Source organism: Leptonychotes weddellii, chromosome 6 (genome assembly GCF_054177405.1).
Source record: "Leptonychotes weddellii isolate Sample4059 chromosome 6, ASM5417740v2, whole genome shotgun sequence".
In the NCBI taxonomy this organism is placed as follows: Eukaryota; Metazoa; Chordata; class Mammalia; order Carnivora; family Phocidae; genus Leptonychotes; species Leptonychotes weddellii.
In genome coordinates, this window is record NC_138374.1 from 88,168,243 (window position 1) to 88,188,948 (window position 20,706).

Genomic DNA, 20,706 nt, shown 5'->3' on the forward strand with positions numbered 1-20,706 from the left:
AAAAAGTGGGCAGAAGAGATGAACAGACACTTCTCTGAAGAAGACATACAAATGACTAACAGACATATGAAAAAATGTTCATCATCATTAGCCATCAGGGAAATCCAAATCAAAACCACACTGAGATACCACCTCACACCAGTTAGAATGGCAAAAATGGACAGGGAAAGAAACAACAAATGTTGGAGAGGTTGTGGAGAAAGGGGAACCCTCTTACACTGTTGGTGGGAATGCAAGTTGGTACAGCCACTTTGAAAAACAGTGTGGAGGTGCCTCAGAAATTTAAAAATAGAGCTACCCTATGACCCAGCAATTGTACTACTGGGTATTTACCCCAAAGACCCAGATGTAGTGAAAAGAAGGGCCATATGCACCCCAATGTTCATAGCAGCAATGTCCACAATAGCCAAACTGTGGAAAGAGCCGAGATGCCCTTCAACAGATGAATGGATAAAGAAGATGTGGTCCATATATACATTGGAATATTACTCAGCCATCAGAAAAGATGAATACCCAACTTTTACATCAACATGGATGGGACTGGAGGAGATTATGCTAAGTGAAATAAGTCAAGCAGAGAAAGTCAATTATCATATGGTTTCATTTGATATTTGTGGAACATAAGGAATAACATGGAGGACATTAAGAGAAGGAAGGGAAAAATGGCGGGATGGGGGGGAATTGGAGGGAGAGATGAACCATGAGAGACTATGGACCTGAGAAACAAACAGGGTTTTAGAGGGGAGGGGGGAGGGGGGGATTGGTTAGCCTGGTGATGGGTATTAAGGAGGGCACGTACTGCATGGAGCACTGGGTGTTATACGAAAACAGTGGATCGTGGATCACTACATCAAAAACTAATGATGTATGGTGACTAACATAACATAATAAAATTAAAAAAAGAAAAACTAACAGGAGATAAAGAAGGTCATTTATAATGGTAAAGGGTCATTCATCAAGCAGATATAACAATCGTAAATATATATGGCACCCAATATTGGTGCACCTAAATATATTAAGCAAATACTAACAGATCTGAAGGGAGTAACAGACATCTATATAATAATAGTAGGGAACTTCAATACTGTACTTTTAACAGTGAATATATCATCCAGGCAGAAATCAATAAGGAAAAAGACATGAACTAGACTTTAGAACAACTGGACCTAAGAGACATAAACAGAACATTCCATCCAACAACAGCAGAGAACACATTCTTCTCAAGTGCACACAGAACAATCTCTAGGATAGGTCACAAAATAGTCTTAGCAAATTTAAAAAAATTGATCATACCAGGGATCTTTTCCAACCACGATGTCTTAAAACTACAAATCAATAACCAAAGGAAAGCTGGAAGATTCACAAACATGTGGACATTAAACAATACACTCCAGAATAACCAATGGGTCAAAGGTGAAATCAAAAAGGAAATAAAAAACTACCCTGAAACTAACAAAAATGAAACACAACATACCAAAACTTAAAGTATGCAGCAAGAGAAGTGCTAAGAGAGATGTGTATAGCCATAAATACTAACATTAAGAAAAAATAAAAAGAAAAAAGAGAAAATAAAAAATCTCAAGCAACCTAACTTTACACCTGAAGGAACTAGAAAAAGAACAAATGAAGCCCAAAGTAGTTGAATGAAGGAAATCACAAAGATCAAAGCAGAAATAAATGAAATAGAGAATGGAAAAACAATAGAAAAGATCAGCAAAACTAAGAGTTGGGGTTTTTAAAAAGATGAACAAAGTGAACAAACTTTTAATGGACTTACAGAGGAAAAAAGAAAAAGGACTGAAATGAAATTACAAAATAAAGTAGAGACATTACAACCAATACAACAGAAATACAAAGGATCTTAAGAGACTAATATCAACAATTACAAGCCAAATGGACATCCTAGAAAAAAGAATAAATTTCTAGAAACATACAGCCTATCAAGACTGAATCACGAAGAAAATCTGAACAGACCAATAATGAGTCAGCAGGCTGAATCAATAACCACAAACCTTGCAAAAAGAAAAGCCTAGGACCAGATGGCTTCACAGGCTACTCCTACCAAACATTTAAAGAATTAATGCCAATCCTTCTCAAACTCATCCAAAAAATTGAAGAGTTACCCTGATACAAAGCTAGATAAGGACACTACAAGGAAAAACATAAAACAAAAAACTATAGACCAGTATCCCTGATGAACAGAGATACAAAAATTCTCAATAAAATACTAGCAAACTGAATGCATAGCACATTAAAAGGATCACATACCACGACGAAGTAGGATTTATGCCTGGGGTGCACAGATGGTTCAGCATACACAAATCAAAAAAATACGATACATCGCATTAATAGAATAAAAGACAAAAATCATATGCATCGATGCAGAAAAAGCATTTGACAAAATTCAACATCCTTCCATATTAAAATCCTAGGAATAGAAAGTAGTTAACATGAAAATCCCACTACCAACATCAAAATCAACAGTGAAAAACTGAGTGTTTTTACTCTAAGATTAGCAAAAAGGCAAGAATGCTCACTCTTGACACCTTTATTCAATATAATACTAGAAGAACTAGCCAGAGAATTTAGGCAAGAAAAAGAAATAAAGGTATACAAATTAGAAAGGAAGACATGAAATTGTCTCTGTTTGCTGAAGACATAATCTTATATAATCTTATATAGAAAATCCTTAAGACTACTAAAACACTGTTAGAATAAATGAATTCAATAAAGTTTCAGGATAAAAAATCAATACACAAAAATCAGTTGTACTCCTCCTATACACTAACAACTATAAGGAAATAAAACAATCTCATTTACAATAGCATCAAAAACAATAATATACCTAGGAATAAATTTAACCAAAGAATAATATACCTAGGAATAAATTTTTTTTTAATTTTTTTTTTTTTTTAGATTTTATTTATTTATTTGAGACAGAGAGAATGAGAGAGAGAGAGCACATGAGAGGGGGGAGGATAAGAGGGAGAAGCAGACTCCCTGCCAAGCAGGGAGCCCAATGAGGGACTCGATCCAGGGACTCCAGGATCATGACCTGAGCCGAAGGCAGTCACTCAACCAACTGAGCCACCCAGGCGCCCCTACCTAGGAATAAATTTAACCAAAGAAGTGAAGGATCTATAAACTGATGAAAGAAATTTGAAGACACAAATAAATGTAAAGATACGCTGTGCCCAAGGATGGGATGAGTTACTATCATTAAAATGTCCATACTACCCAAAGACATCTATAGAGCCATGTCCTCTCTCAAAATTCCAGTGTCATTTTTCACAGAAATAGAAAAAAAAAAAAACAAAAATTTACATGAAACCATAAATGACTCAAAATAGCCAAAGCAATCTTGAAAAAATATAAAGCGGAGGCATCATACTTTCTGTTTTTAAAATATGTTACAAAGCTATAGTAATCAAACAGTATGGTGCTAGCATAAAAACAGACGTAATAGATCAATGAAACAATTGAAAGCTCAATAAATCCACATATAAAGGTCAACGAATATTTGACAAGAGAGCCAAGAATACTCAACAGGGGAAAGGACAGTTTCTTCAAAATAAAGGGTGCTGGGAGACTGAATACTCACGTACAAAAAAATGAAATTAGACCCCTAATACCACTCACAAAAATTAACTGGACTTACAAAGGAAAAAAGAAAAAGGACTGAAATAAAATAATCCTTAGGATTAAGGACCTGAAAATGTAAAGCTCCTAGAAGAAAATAGAGGGAAAAAGTTCCTTGACATTAGTCTTGGCAATGATTTTTTGGAATTGAGACCAAAAGCACAAGCAACAAAAGTAGTCATCAACAAGTGAGACTACATAAAACTAAAAAAGCTTTTGTACAGCAAAAGAAAGAATCAACCAAGTGAAAAAGCAACCTACAGAATGGGAGACAATATATGCAAATCATGTATCTGATTAGGGGTTAATGCCCAAAAGGTGTAAGAAACTCATACAACTGAATAACAACAACAAAAATCTGATTTAAAAATGGACAAAGGGTTTGAATAGACATTTTCCCAAAGAAGATATACAAATTACCAATAGGTAAATGAAAAGGTGGCTCAACATCACTAACCATCAGGGAAATGCAAATCAATACCACAATGACAGATCACCTCATACCTGTCAGAATAGCTATTATTAAAAAGACAAGAGATAAATGCTGGCAAGGATATGGAGTAAAAAGAATGTAAACTGGTAGGAACTTAAACTGCACTCTTGGTAGGAATGTAAACTGGTGTAGCCACTATGGAAAACAGTATGGAGGTTTCTCAAAAACTTAAAAATAAAACTACCATATGATCCAGCAACACCATTTCTGGGTAAAAGGAAATGAAATCATGATCTCAAAGAGGTATCTGCATTCCTGTGCTCACTGAGGCATTATTCACAATAGCCAAGACATGAAGCAGCCTGTCCACTGATGGATGCATAGATAAAGATGTGGCACACACACATACACACACACAAACACACACCCCGAAATATTATTCATTCATAAAAAAGGAGGATATTCTGCCAATTGTGACAACACAGATGGACCTTGAGGGCATTATTTTAAGTGAAATCAGACAGAGGGAGACAAATATTGTACGTTTTCACTTAATATGTGGAATCTAAAAACATTGTATTCCTAAAAACAAAGTAGATTGATGCTTACCAGAGGCTGGGTTGTGGGGGAAAGGGGAAGACCTTGGTCAACAGGTACAAACTTTCAGTCATAAGATGAATAAGTTCCAGGGATCTAATTAATGTACACCATGGTGACTACAGTTAACAATACTGTATTGTATATTTGAATGTTGCTATGAGAATAGATGCTAAATGTTCTCACCATAACAACAACAACAAAATGGCAATTATGTGAGGTGAAGGACATGTTAACTAACCTTATTGTGGTAAACATTTTGCAATATATGTGTGCACCAAATCATCACACTGTATACTTTAAACCTAACACAGTGTTATATGTCAATTATATCTCAACAAAACTGGAAAAAAAATCAACAATCAACTACAAAGCAGGAGTGGAATGCACACTTAAAATCCCCACATTCTCACTAACCTTCATAAGACTTTGCATCTTATACAATGACTATGAAACCACACTATTGAATTGTTAGAGCTCTCTATAAACCTCAGAAAGAAGAGACTATTTTTTATTAATCAAGAGAAATATTTTGAAAAATTTTATAACATTTCCTAGGAAAGCAACAAAATAAGTTAAATAAGATATTAGTACTATTATGTTGTAACTAATATTAGTTAATATTAGTGTTCGAAGGATCAGATTGTCATTACTGAAAAGGACAAGCACCGGATTAAAAAATCCCGAGTAAATAAATTACAAGTATATACACATTTAAAAGCTGAATAGGGCCTTTTGGTGGAAAAATAGTGGAATGAAACTTAAAACATTACTACCCAAGCTAAAAATAAAAGAATTTACAGCATGTTAAAATTTAGAGACTTTTCAACTACTCTGATATTAGCTTTACCGATCTGAAAAAAAAAAAATTGAACAAAATTAACGTAGTGTAAGCACTTTGTTGTGTTTCTCATTGCTTAGGAAATCATACCTCGTAAGAGCTGTTCTTGTTTTACCACAAGCCCTTGGTATTTTTTAAAGGTTTTTTCATAATCTTTTCTTAAGGTTTGGTTTTCAGGGTCTTCATCAAGTAAGCAACTTAAGTTAAGGATCATCCATATTTACTGAAGCAAAGAAAACCTACTGAAAAATACTATGAAGAACAGTACTATTATATTTTATGTGCAGTATTATCTAGTTTTCTCTAATCAGTAGTTTAAAACTAAAATATTCATCTCTGCACAATAATTGTTAGAACTTCTTAACCAAGGGCTCAAGGATATGCTTGGAGACCTTGGGTGAACATGTTTGGGTTGTTACCAAATACATGAATCCCAGAAATTTTATGCAAATATCTTACATATGTACACAAGTCTCTTTCAACATATTAACAAGTGGATCCATGAACCAAAAGGATTACTGCCTTAGAGAGTGTTTTAGTTAATAAGAATACTAAATTTCACCTCAGACAGATGCCCAGAATATTCAAAGAATGTTGATTAGATCTAAAGCTCTTTAGTACCCTCTTCAGACTTGATATCAAAAGAGAAATATCCCAAAGTTAGAGGTCACCAAAAATTTTAAATTACATCTTATGGTCCCAAATAATTCCCTGGAACCTGCAAAAATAATCAATTATTTCAGTCTGACTTCAGGATCCCCAAGCACTTCAAAACTTCCTCCTTGTTGACTGCTACTTGTATCAAAACACAAGGGATCTCCTGCATTTCAGTATGTCTTATAATCCATGATATGTCATAGTTTAATTGAAGCATTTTTTTTCCATTCTTAGTGGTTCATGAATAATGATGCATCTTATGATCAATGGTATCTGATACTTATAGGAATACGCTATGTCCTAAAATACCAGTTCCTGTCACCCAACAATCACAAAATATAAATTAATGATTGCTAAAAGTTCTGTCAGTAGTTCTCTCCATACCCCTCCTATTTAATGAATTTGGAGTATATTTAGGAGACTTGTGACTCCAGAAATGATCTAAAGTCTCCAGGATTATTGAATTGTCCACAGAGTTTAAGTCAACACCAATCTAGATTTCCGAAGCTCATAGCACAAATAGAATATTTCTAAACCTGGAAAGATCCTAAAAAGAAAAGTCAAAACTTGTGTGTGTGTTAGGGTATATTTTGAGTATCTTGGGGATTCCATGATGCAGAGGTAAGAAACATATGATACTTTGCACAACAGGAATACTACTTTTACTTTTTAAAAGAGATCAATAAATACTGGGTTCAAAGGAAAATTACCAGTATGGTTGCTGAATAAGCCTTATGAAAAAGCAAGGGCCTTCAATCTAGAAAAATTACTCTGTAGAAACAATATGATAAATATCTTCAAATACAAGAAAAGTGATGTTTAAGAGACTACCCTTAGTCTATATTGCTTTAGCATGCAAGATTAGATTCAAGGAACAGAAGTTATTGACAAGTGGATTTTAGTACACTAAGGAAAAGAACATAATAAATAGGATGTCAAACCACAGAATGAACTAAATCAATAAGCAGTGACATTGTCAAAGAAGAGAGTAAATAACCAATTTGTAAGGGAAGCTGCAGAAAACATTCCTGTTTTGAAGGATAGGTTAAAATGGATCATTTTTTAAGATTCTTTTCATAGGTTCTATCATTCTGTAGGCCTCTCAAATGTATATGTATTAAGAAAAGAATTTTTGCACTTAATTAGCAAAATAGAACTTAAAACTATGTTCACCAAATTCACACCTATTCCAATCAGTCACCTTATGACATAGACAGAACTACATAAACAACAGCAGTGAGCCAGACTTCAGCTAACCAAAGGATCTTAGGGGATATATTGATATAGCCACTTAAACACTCACCAGTTCAATTATCTAGGACCACTATTACTGCTCCTTCTATCTTAACAACTAATCAAAGAGATAAAAAGTATATGTCAAACTATATTCATTCTGATAGTATCACTCTTCATCTTAACCTTCAATACTCTTTTATTTTTCCAAATAACGTAAATGGAAAAAAACCCAAAACTATCCCACCCATCCAAAGCTCATTAGCAACAACACTGCGGTGAAATGCCACTCTAAAAGGATATCAGCTTTCTTCTTCTTAGAGAGTTCTTCTTGCCACAGCTCATGTCTTTTTAACTCATGATCAATGATATTCATACATAGAGCTCCAATTTTATAGTGAGTGATAAGTCCATGAAACTGAGAAAAGCTTTAAAGAAGAGATTTTAGTATGTATTTGAAGCATTATGTTTTGTAGATTCAGGAAAGTTATTTTGGGTAAACACATGTATAATTAATGTAGAAAATAAATTTGATATATATATTTCAATAAATGAATACACCCAGGGTATACTATGAAGACCTGAAATTATAAGATTACTTTATATATATTCCATTACCTGAAATAAAATTTTTAAGTTAGAAATGAAATAAAATGCATTTTTTGTAATCAACCACTATTTTAACTATGCAGATACTCTCAAAAATAAACTTTCAGACTGCTGTAAAACAAAACTAATAACATACTACTAATATTAAATAAAATGGATTATCAGAGAATAAGCCAGTAAAATATTAGTAATCAGGTTTTTGCATATGTTTCCTACTCAATTCATTCATCCAAGTATTTATTCAATAAATACCTACTCGCTAATGCTGGCACATTTTTAGAACAGAGGCAATTCTCTGGGAATTGGCTAGACTTTTCAAAATGTCTCAATAAATATCTTTCTAAAGAATATATGTATATAAATAGCATATATGGATACATAACAGTTATAAATATATACATATACATATATATGTATATATACATATATACTGGCACTTACTCTGGGTCATGCTTTATTCTAAAAATTATTCAAAAACAGTGTTACTATCCAGTTTACAGATGAGGAAACTGAGGAACAGAATTAATGTAATCAAGAACACACAAGTAGTAAATAGCAGTACTTGGATTCAAATCCAGTCTATTTCCAGAGTCCATACTCTTAAATTCTAAACCAATTTACTATCCTACTCTGTGTGTATCCATGTACATGCATGGGTCAATACAGACTGAATGAAGGACAGAACAATAGAGAGGATAGAGAATGGGAAAGAGAGTAAGAGTTCAGAGGCAGAGCTTCAGCAGACACACAGGAAGAGAGCAAACCAGTAATCCACAATCCAAACTATTGACAGACTGAAACAGAGATAGACTTTTACTTTTATTTCCCTATTTTTATACTTACCTGGAAAAGCAAAAAAAGATGTAAATTATATTTGTAGCTAACTCAACACTTTGTTTCCAGTCTTCTCTTAGGACTCTTGCTAATGCACCAAGGGCAGTTTCTAAAGAAAAAAGGAACATGTAAAAATGATCATTCGCCTTGCCTGTGGTATAAAGGGTGATTGGTTTTAAATGCCTACTTATTGATAAATAACAAAGCTAAGATAGAACTAGGACAAAAAAGGAGGGTGCTTCTTTCCAACACAGAAAGCTATATTTAAAACTGAAATACAACTTTTACTTAAAAACCCATAACATGTAACTTTAAGTCTCTAATTATAAACAGAAAGTAAAATATGATTTAGATAAAGTAACGTAAGTATATAATGGGTGACAAAATAAAAAGACCATTTCTTTCTTGATGTGTATTTCCACTTGTAATCTTGCTACTGCAGTGCCATTTTTTGTTTTTTAACATCTGATTTAATATGTTTGTGAAGAAGGAAAAAACTAGAATAAGGCTAAAAAAGTAATGAGCAGTTTAGCAGGCTAACACTAGGTCCACTGAAGCAAATTAATAACCAAATAAAGCTTATACACACAAAAATAAATCTATTTTAATATTATGTTAAATTAATGCCAACAGACATAAATAAAACAAAAAATCCTTCACAAAACTAGCTTCAGGGTAGAATAAACATCTCTGCTAGATTTTTATCTTGAGAAAGGGAAAAACTTAATGAACTGATTAATGAGAATTACCATATGCTAAGTAAACATAAAGTAATGAGACCGGTTTCAAATTAGAATTGTTACATGGCTTACTGATTCTTAAAATATTAAAGCATTAAAGAAAATATCTGTGTGTTATACAGAGATCATAATTCAACTTTCTATAATAGGCACTCAGAATCTACTGTACTTCATGGACTGCATTACTGGTAATTGTTATGGTAATGAAAGTATTCAATTTATTTGTGCTCTGTGGCCATTCAGATTATAAAACAAGTATTATTAATCTTAGTGAGGAATTTTTCAAACTAAAAAACATCCTATAATATCATTTCATAATGTTATTTATACTCACATATGCTTTGAACAAAACTATTCTGGAGTGAAGTAAATAGGTAGGCAATATACATTAATATGTAAAGGTGCCACAAAGTTCTACTTAATAAAGAATCTGGCTAACTTTGTTTATCCAGTATTACTAAAGGCATTTCACCACTATAATCCAGGGGAAACATTATTTCTTAGAATATACAGTTGACCCTTGAACACACTGGCTTGAACTGTGTGGGTCCATTTATATGGGGATTTTTTCAATATTTTATATTATGATTGAAAAGTAAGGTAGAAGTTGCCAAAATGACTAGAAGAGAAGGCAAAGGAAAGATGCAGTGAAGCCTGGAACAGTAGGGCTCTTGCCTGCTCCTGGCACTCCTCACCCTACTCAATACCATTGAGGTCTTAAACTGAGAGGTGCAAAGGAACCAGCTCTGGGGAGAGATTCTCAGTGAGGTGGTGGGGCAGGGCCAGTCATGGGCTAAAATTGGCCAAGGACCACAGAATAACCTGCCTTCACCCTTCACTTCTCCCACTCCTCCCACACCCCCACTCCCAGGGTAACAGGTCCGGAAAACTGGAGCCAAGAGCACCAAGCAGGAACCTGGAATGTAGAGTGGACAGCAAAGAGGGCGCTGTCCATGGTGCTGAGAGCTCTGCAAAGTGGGGAGCTATTACCTCCAGGGAACTAACTGGCAGTTCACCACTTGATAGCATCTCCTATAAGCAGAAACTGCATTAGAACTTCATAAAGGGGGTCTGATGGAACAAGCAATCTAGAGAGACAGGTAAAGGTGTTCTGCTTTCCCTCAGATTCCATGTATAAAAAGATTTCCCACATTCTTGGGTATGGAAGCAAGGAACAGGTACCACTCTAGGATCCAGCTTTGTTAACTTTGGGTAGGGACAAGGAGAGATGTGGTGCCTTGTCCTATTACTGTACTATTCATAGTTAAGTTTCTGGAGAGTCAAAAATTACAGATGTATTTTTGACTGTGGGGGTGCACCTCTAAACCACCCTCTCCATTGTTCAAGAGTCAACTGTGCTTTGGAAAATGATGTACTATAATGTCATGAATTTAGGTAGATGGCTAGTGACCTATTTTCCAAATTTTATTTCATTTTTCTCCTTTAGTATAAAATAGAAAAGTGTCTCAATAAAAACACAGCTGTAGGATTTGTACATAGGTTATCAAGAAATAGCTGAAAGAAAATTATGAAGTTTACTCAAGGTCAAAATATAACCCCCAAATGATTTATAAGTTAAATGCAATCATAATTAAAATTCCATTATAATTTTTATGATATAATTTATATGATAAAGTGATGTCAAAATAATACATTCAAAAAATGTAAAGACCAGCAACACCTATTTAAAAAAAAAAATCAACAAGTTGGAACACTTCTCCTACCTATTCTAAAACTCTAGTCAAAATACAAAACAAAACATAGCATGGAAATTATCAAATAGATCAACAGAAAAGAAAATAAAGCATTAAAACATACCCATGAATATACCAGAACAGTACATGGCACAGAATAATCTTTCAAGAAGTATCTATTGAATAATAGAATGCCAGGCATTTAACAGAAAAGGCATTTCAAATCTTTGGGGGAAGAAGGAGTATTCACTAACTAGGTTGGAATAACTGGCTATGAATATGCAACAAATTTACATCTCTACCAAAAAAAAAAAAAATTTACATCTCTACCTCCTACTTTCAACAAAAATGAATTCCAGAGCTAAGCATTTCTGAAACAACCAAAGTAAGGACCTCCAAAAATCCATTCCTCCACAAGTGAATTAAAACACTGGAAAAAACTGTCACCAACTTTTTTAGAAACCTGGAAATTAACTACATTTTGTAACAATAAGAAATATGGCTGAATCTTAGTAAGAGAAAATGTTTCAACTTGCCCTAATTCTATCCCCTCTGTGTAACTTTGTGGAAGCCTTGAAAACCAACAGCATCACAATTTTAGTATCTGTGAAAAATAGCAGCATAGCAGCCAACTGGAGGAAGCAGAACAATTTGGCACTCCTGAAAACCCCCACTCCACTCCACTCACTATGAGACCCATCTGGATATTTGCTGGAAAGCTCCACTCCCAGGGTTTGCATTTATTTGACCTGACTCAGAAATTGCTTTGTACAGGTTTATACCCAGGGCATTTGTTGAAAACCACTGGTGGCAACATTGCAACTGCAGGTGGTAGCCTTGCCAGTTGGGGTTAACAATAGTCTAACCAAACAACCTTAAAAGGAAAAACTGGGAGTGAGATATTTACAAGGTCTTTGAAAAGCTCCAATATATTCCTGGGAAACCAGAAGGCCATGTACAAGTGCAGGAATGTGCTGATGCCCAGGAAAGACCTAAGAAAGACCTACTCTCTCATCTCTGGCCAATCCTGAGGCAATGTACAAGCAGGAATTAAAGGCTAAGGCCTTGGGAGTTTCTGGCAGGCTCAGTCAGTAAAGCATGAGACTCTTGATCTCAGGGTCATGAGTTTGAGCCCCATGTTGGGTGTAGAGATTAATTAAATAAGTAAAAAAAAGTTAAAAAAAAAAAAAGGCTAAGATCTTGTAAACTACCTGCTTAAATACTGAAGACATGCTCCAACAGACACACAAACACAGCCCCTCAGCAAAGGCTGGGACACTTAGGGCCAGGCATTTAAAAAACCTCTATCCAATCATTAAGCACTAAACTAACTGAACTAGAAAGCTTCAGTAGCAGCACAAAGAATACAGATTTTTCAGAATTAATCCAAGAAACTCATTAAACCAACAGTAAAAATAAGCCCTGGAGGGAGTGTCCCAGTATTATTTCAACAACAATAAAAACTAAAAGACATGCGAGAAAACAGGATGCTATGTCCTGTACTCAGTAAACACAGGAGTCAATAGGAATTGTCCATGAGGAAGCTCAGATGTTGAACTTATGAAACAAAGACTTTAAACTAGCTATTGTAAATACATTCAATGAACTAAAGGAAACCATATCTAAAGGTTTAAAGAAAAGTATGGGAAGGTAGGCAAATGATGTCTCATCAAACAAATAATATCAATAAGGAGATACAAATCAAAAAATATGAATCAAATATAAATTCTGGAGTTACAAAGTACATCTGAAATGAAAAATTCATTAAAGGGTCTTAACAGCAGATGTGAACTAGAAAAAGAAAGAACTGACAAATTAAAAGGTAGGTCAATTAAGATTATCCAGTCTAAAGAACTGAAAGAAAAAAGAATGAAAAATAAAGAGCCTCAAAGACCAATGGGGCACCAAACAAGCACATTAACATGGGAGTCCCAAGAGGAAAGGAGAGAAAGGAGCTAAATGAATATTTAACAAAATAATGCCCAAAACTTCCAAGTTTGATGAAAAACATTAATCTGCAGATCCAAGGAGTTCCATGAACTCCAAGCAAGACAAACTAAAAAACATCAACACCTAAAAACATCATAGTCACACTCACTGGCAAAAGCCAAAGGCAAAGAAAATGTTGAAAGCAGTAAGAAGAAAGCAGCTCAATAGTTATACAGGATCCTTCATAAGATTAACAGCCAATTTCATACCAGAAACCATGAGGACATGAAGACAATGGGATGGTATAGTCAAAGTACTAAAAGAAAAACACTGTCAAACAAGAAATCTACATCCAGCAAAACTACCCATTCAAACACCAAAGAAAAATTAAGTCATGCCTATTCCTAGGTAAAAAAAATTTAAAGAATTTGTTGATATTAAATCTTCCCTATGAGAATACTAAAGGGAATCCTTCAGGCTTAAATGAAAAAATACCACAGAAGAACTTAAATCCACACAAAGAAATAAAGAGCAAAGGTAAAGATAACTATATAAATAAAAAGACAGTATAAACATATTTCTGACTATACTCTTCTATCTGATTAAAAAAACTCATACATCAATAATTATATTACTGTGCTGATAGGCAAATAATGTGTAATGATGTACTTTGTATTACCAAAATAGTACAAAGGAGTGGAGAGGGAATAAAGGTATATTGGAGCAAAGTTTTTACATACTATTCAAATTAAGTTACTATTAATTTGAACTAGATTATTTTAATTTAAGATGGTAACTGTAATTCTAGGGCAAACACTCAGAAAATAATTCAGGAAAACATAATAAAAGAAATCAAAAGGATTAAAATGGTATACTAAAAAATATCCATTTTACATAAAAGAAGGCAGTAATAAGGGGCTAAAGGAACAAAAATGATAAAAGATATAGAAAACAAATACAAAGTGTTAAATAACAATCACACTTAATGAGTAATTACGTTAATGGTAAATAGACTAAACACTCCAATCAAAAGGGAGAGACTGGCAGAATGGATTAAAAAAAAAAGCACGATCCAACTATATACTTTCTACAATACATTTTATTTATTTTATTTTTTTATTTTTATTTTTTATTTTTATTTTTTTTTCAATACAAACATTTTAGATTCAAAGGCACAAATAGGGTGAAAGCAAACAGATGGAAAAAGATATACAAAAAAGAGACAATAGATTGAGAGAAACTATTCTAAGCACATAAAAGAAAAAGGATATAAATGATATAAATTTATATGCTAAATTATATATGTAAAAAAGGATATAAAGACTGTACATATATTTATGTAAATATACGTATAGTCTCACATACACACACACACACACACACACACGAATACACAGGAATACAAACTTCAAAACAGGGTAGAAATTCCAAAAGTCTAGTGACATGAGGAAAAAAGTAAATTCATTAGAAATCAGGCAAATGCAACTTAAAACAAGAGAACTTGTTCATCACCATAATACAATGTCAAAAAATTTAAAGTTTAATGGCTTTCATATTCCACTGGTCTGGGGACAGAGCAGTACAACCATTTAGGAAGGCAGTTTGGCAAAATCCCTTAAAACATTATGACCTGTATTTCTGTATGACCTCTGTTTCTGTGTACACACTGTAAAGAATTCCTTGCTTGTGACGAAACCAGAGAGGGAGACAAACTGTAAGAGACTCTTAATCTTAGGAAACAAACTGAGGGTTGCTGCAGGGGAGGGGAGTGGGAGGATGGGATAACTGGGTGATAGACAGTGGGAAGGGTATGTGTTGTAATGAGCACTGGGTATTATATAAGACTGATGAATCACAGACCTGTACCCCTGAAACAAATAATATATGTTAATTAATTGAAAAAAAAGTGAACTCAGTAAATTAAATAGGCTAAGGGATTCATGGAATTTAGTCATAAGAAAAATAAACACAAAATCACTTCTGTTCAGTTTAAATGCAATAGGATTCTGGTCCCTGCTGTGGGAACACAAGTGTCAGTAAGTATCCTGGATCCATGCTTTAAATAAATGGCTTTATGTCTGTAAAAAAAAAAAAAAAAAAAGGAAGAAGATATGTACAAAGATGTTCACTGAAGCAATATTCCCTACCGAAAAATTTGTAAACAATCTAACGACCGATCAATAGAGGAATGGCTAAAGCTATATAAAGCTTCATAAAAAGCAATAACCAAAATTGTTTAAAAATTAATTACATTATGGGGCACCTGGGTGGCTCAGTTGGTTAAGGGTCTGCTTTTGGCTTAGGTCATGATCCGAGGGTCCTGGGATAGAGCCCGTGTCAGGCTCCCTGCTCAGCGGGGAGCCTGCTTCTCCCTCTCCTCCCCACTTGTGCTCTCTTGCTATCTCTCTCTCTCAAATAAATAAATAAATACAATCTTTACATTATATGTATCTATCTGCATGTAATCTCAAAACATTACTATATGGAAAAAATTAACAAAAAAGTAGTATGATATTATTAATATAAAAATTCTTACAAAGTAATACTCTATAAAAAATTCATATATATATACTTTATATATACAAAAGTATATATGAAAAGGATCTAGAAGAATGAATGCACTCCAAACTCAGATTATAGAGTAATGGTCAAAGGGGGTTTCATCTATAATATTCTAATTCTTTTAAAAAAATGTATGAGTTGTGTAATTTTAAAAATACTTAAAATGCACAAATTTCCTACTGAGAACATCCTAGGACTTCCTGGACAATTCTTTGTATGTATTTTCCAAGCTACAAAGTATAGGTGTGTACTGTGCAGCCTCCATAAAAGAATTATGAAAATAGACAAAAAGGTATTCTTTATCAAAGAATTATGAAAATAGACAAAAAGGTATTCTTTATCATGTGATGGAAAATCAGGTAATAATGACATCTTCCATATTTTATTTTTGGCAGAAGTATAGTCAGAAAACTGTGCACTTAAAGTAATTCTATAGTGGTATTACTGAGAAAAAAGATTTTAAGAGCATTGTATCTCCTTTTTCTTTATTACCTAGCACACCTAATGAAAGGAGAGCATCAAATTCAATCAAAATAAACTTATAAAGATTAATACATATTTTTGCTGCACTACTGAAAAAAAACTAATTTTGGAACTTTAACCAATTTAATAAAAGCATATACATATGTGTGCAAATGTCAGAAGTTTGATATTGTATCCTAACTGAAAGGATAAAAGTCTTCCAGAGCAGAAGAATGAAAAGATACAGTATCATTAATGCTTTATTTTTGTTGTTTAAATGATTTCTAAATTCTTCAGAGAATATTTAAATGTTATCCTCTGAAGTTAAAAATTTTTCATAAGAAGGTAACAAAGTTCTGGGAAACAAATGCATTCCTAACTTTGGTATAATTTTAGCTTTCTCCTTAAAAACCACATTATACAATTTTTCTATTTTTAATATTTATAGATATAAATCACCATTCAATAGTAGTTCTTCCAAGTTATCAGGATTTCGGGCAAGCTGCAGGATCAAAGCAGAACCCCGAACTTTGTCAGGAATATCTTCATATAGTAACTCAATGTATTCATCCATATCATTAATGTTAGCAACTTCATCAATCTGAAAGAAAGGAAGAGGAAGTACTCCAAAAGAACAATATTTAACAAAGCCACTGTTAAAAGAATGACATTTTGCCCTTTTAATAACAGACAAATTTTCCAAGGACTCATAGTTGCCATCCTTTTGTAGAGGGGAAAATTAGACCTTTGGGTGTTAGGACTCTAATACAAAGTAGCTATAAACCATATGAAAATAGGAAGTACATAAACTCTAAAATTGGCCTATTAATATAAAATATCTTAAATTTAATGCAAATAATTTATATCTACTTCAATAGGTTAAACAATATTTCAAAACATAAGGCAATAAGAATATTTAAAACATTTCAAAACCTACTTATCAAAATAAATTATATCTAAAAAAATACCACTAACTTTTGCCTATATGAAATATTGAATATCTACCTTTTCCAGGTACTTCTAAGTTGAATAATCTTTAAAATATCCCTATCTATTTAATGTTATTGTATGAATTATTGATGGGAAAAGGCAACAACCTTACAATCAATCAGTTCTCTAGTAGATCAGAATATAGTCTTACCTCCATTCCTTCAAAAGGAGGTGGATCTTTAGGCTTGCTTGATTTTTCTTTTTTTTCTGTAAAAAGATTTTGTTTTTAATGAGAACTAGGTTTTTAGAGTTTCTGGGTAATTTTTATTTTCAGCAGCTGAGTTTTATTATGGCTGAGCTGGGGATCTTAAAACTGAATAGTTTATGAAATCATTTTTTTTCCAAGAAATAAAAAAATAAAAAATGTTCATCTATAATCCATCTGTTCTAATGAGGATATCAAGGATATAAATGAATAAAATCTATAAATGATCCCAAAGTCATAACTTCATTTCCTCCTACATTAACTTCTTGGGTATGTAAATAGCCAGACTTGCCAACAGGCAGCAAAATAGTCCCTTTGTAACTCACATTTAAGGTTGGAGGAGGAAAATCAATAAGGCAAAGATACATTAATGGGTTGAATAATATAAAAACTGAAATGAAAAAAAAAATCACTTAAGGTAACAAATCACATAAATAAGTATTACTGTTTTGTTTCAATCACTTTAAGGGGCAAAGTTTTTGGCTTTGAAATAGTGAATACCACATAAAAAAGTTAAAAAAGAAAAATAGAATAGTTTTTTTAAAATAAGTGTGTATTTAACATAGTAACAGTATTTCATATATGTCTTCAAACATTAATATCTATATAAACAGATTGATTTTAATGGATTTATCCATATATTTTGACATGAAAATTTCCTCATATTCCTTCAATTTGGGGGAAAGAAGGTGAGAAGACTAATTTACCTCGAAAACTCAGTTAAAGGGTTTTATTAGTAAAGTTATTTTAATATAAATGCATTCATGATTGTATTAATTAGGCATTAGGAAAGCTCAATTTTAACTACACTATACAACTGAAAATAAGTATACACACATCTTATTAGAGTACAGGATTTACTTTGCTCACTTTGAACTTATTTAACTTATTGAAGAAGTTACCTCCCTCATTTACAAAGATCTTAACCAGAATATTCTATCATGAAACATTTAATAATTTTTCCTTATAGCACTTATTATGAATAATGAACAATTATACATTGAATGCCAGTGACGTAGTTGGATGCAATCAAGTTCAAACTGCTTATTTTTGCTTTTAAATTCATTCAAAAATACATATTGATCACATTAGATATTATATTCAGGGTTAACTAATAAAAATATGTATTAGACACAAGGCATTTTATTTGCTGTGGATAGAGAGAAAAGACTGAAATAATTTGAAAAATGTCCAAATTTTCTCTTACTTTTTTCTACTTAGTATAATCTTAAGCACTTATAAATTATTTCAAAGGCACCATATTTTATTTTATTTTATTTTATTTTTATTTTTTATTTTTTAAGATTTTATTTATTTGCGAGAGAGAGAATGAGAGACAGAGAGCATGAGAGGGAGGAGGGTCAGAGGGAGAAGCAGACTCCCTGCTGAGCAGGGAGCCCAATGTGGGACTCGATCCTGGGACTCCAGGATCATGACCTGAGCCGAAGGCAGTCACTTAACCAACTGAGCCACCCAGGTGCCCCAAAGGCACCATATTTTAGAACTCACAATGGTGAAAGACATGTAAACTAAATCAGTACTAGGAAGTAGAATACAGCATTCAATAATCTTAGATGACTTTCCATTGAAATGTCTGTATTTTTATTTTGTTTCATTTTTGGTTTAGATTATTTGATGATACCTTTGAAAAATAATCAACTGCTTAGCTCTAATATTTTAATGGCTTGGTTCTTTATGAGGAAATTGAAGCTAGAGGAATGGCAACAAGGAAGACATTAAGAATGAAAAAGCAATATTTTCCTAAGAAAGAGTCATAAAACTATCCTAAAGGATAGTCTAAAATATATAACACATATTTTAACATTTAAATACCTGAGTAATCAATTCACATTATAAATTAAGTGTCAAGAAGAAATTTAGAAAATATAAATCTAGTTGGGGTACAGAAAATGGATTTTTCTGCCCCAAATTCTCTTCTTTTATTATTCTAGAGTCAGTATGACAGACATTTGTTTTTCATTCCTGATTTCAGCACATGTGTACACATACACAAACATACACACATACCACAGTATGAAATAGAAACAGATCATTTTGTGTGGAAGCATCTAATATAGAGCCTTGTACGCAGGAAACTAATAGGTTTTTTTCATTTACTTATTTATAATACAGGCAAAACAAAATAAAACAATAACAAAAAAAAACCCCACCATTCAAAAATCAAAAGCACAAACTATAGTCAAACAACTCTGGTTATGCATTAAAAAGTGAGGAATTCTACTTACCTTTTCCTGACAATGAATCACGGCGGTTCTGTAGATAGTACAACAGCTGTTCTACCTCATTTAATTTTGAGGGATGAATAAGTTTACATTCTTCAACCACCTTCCGTGCCAGGGAAGTTATATCTGTGTTGGCATTGAGACTCTTAAGACGAATGCTGTAAGCATATCAGAATTTTCCAACTCAGTTATATTAAAGTAAGTGACAACTTACACAATACTTCTTTTAAATAAATAGTTTATAATGCAGTTAAATGTACCTGACACAGACTCTTTCAGTAAAATATAATAAAGTATTAGATATAATTAGGCTTAAAATATGCAAAGAAATGATTTCTTTGAACTGGACAAATGAGATAACAAAAGAATATTAAAATCTACATCTGACTCTTCTAGGCAGGACAGCATATTCAGGGATCTTGTTTTAAAACAGTCTTTCTGACAATATATATAAAGTCTTTAGTCACTGTTGGATGTGACAATCCAAACTGCCAAAAATGAGTAACTTTCTTGACCATACTCACAATCATTTTTTTTTTTAAATAGGGTCAACACATAGTATCAGTATATTCAGATTCAGTTGTTCTGATGGAAACAATTACCAATGTACATGAATTCGTGGTACTAGGGAGAGCCATGAAGACATAAAATTAGGTTCAGGGTGAAACTCAACTGGAGGCAAAAGACTCTTACAAGCAGATGCACCAATGCAAGGCTTATATTCAAAAAGAGAAACATAAGAAAGTAGCCACTGTGTGGAATTCTTTTTTGGTGAAGATGGACAATTTTTGAAGAGACATCAAGGTATTAGATTAGAAGCAGTAGGGACAGAGATCTCAAAAAAATGTCTTACACTGAACATCTGTGAAATCATTATTCGGATAGGGATAAATTTATGCATAAATGCCCTGTGCTTCACCTATTCTGCCCTCCCACACCCCTTGGACTCCTGACAGGCTCTAATCTTTCTACTTTAGTTTTGCCTTTTCTAGAATGTCACATAGTTGGAATCATATAGTATGTAGTTTTTCCAGTCTG

At 33.0% G+C, this 20,706-nt stretch overlaps 1 protein-coding gene across 1 annotated transcript in view; it reads right to left on the bottom strand.

Moving 5' to 3' along the window:
- The window catches only part of KIFAP3 (kinesin associated protein 3), a 149,087-nt gene extending 129,253 nt beyond the window's left edge, over window positions 1-19,834 (bottom strand). Inside the window, exons 1-6 of the mRNA XM_081824584.1 lie at window positions 19,672-19,834; window positions 17,372-17,427; window positions 16,690-16,831; window positions 8,853-8,952; window positions 7,704-7,828; window positions 5,601-5,699 (exon numbers count right to left, since the gene is read on the bottom strand). Coding sequence (XP_081680710.1) covers window positions 5,601-5,699; window positions 7,704-7,828; window positions 8,853-8,952; window positions 16,690-16,831; window positions 17,372-17,377 — 472 coding nt within the window. The 5' untranslated portion in view covers window positions 17,378-17,427; window positions 19,672-19,834. The remainder of the gene's footprint in view (window positions 1-5,600; window positions 5,700-7,703; window positions 7,829-8,852; window positions 8,953-16,689; window positions 16,832-17,371; window positions 17,428-19,671) is intronic.
- Between the last annotated feature and the right edge of the window lie 872 nt (window positions 19,835-20,706).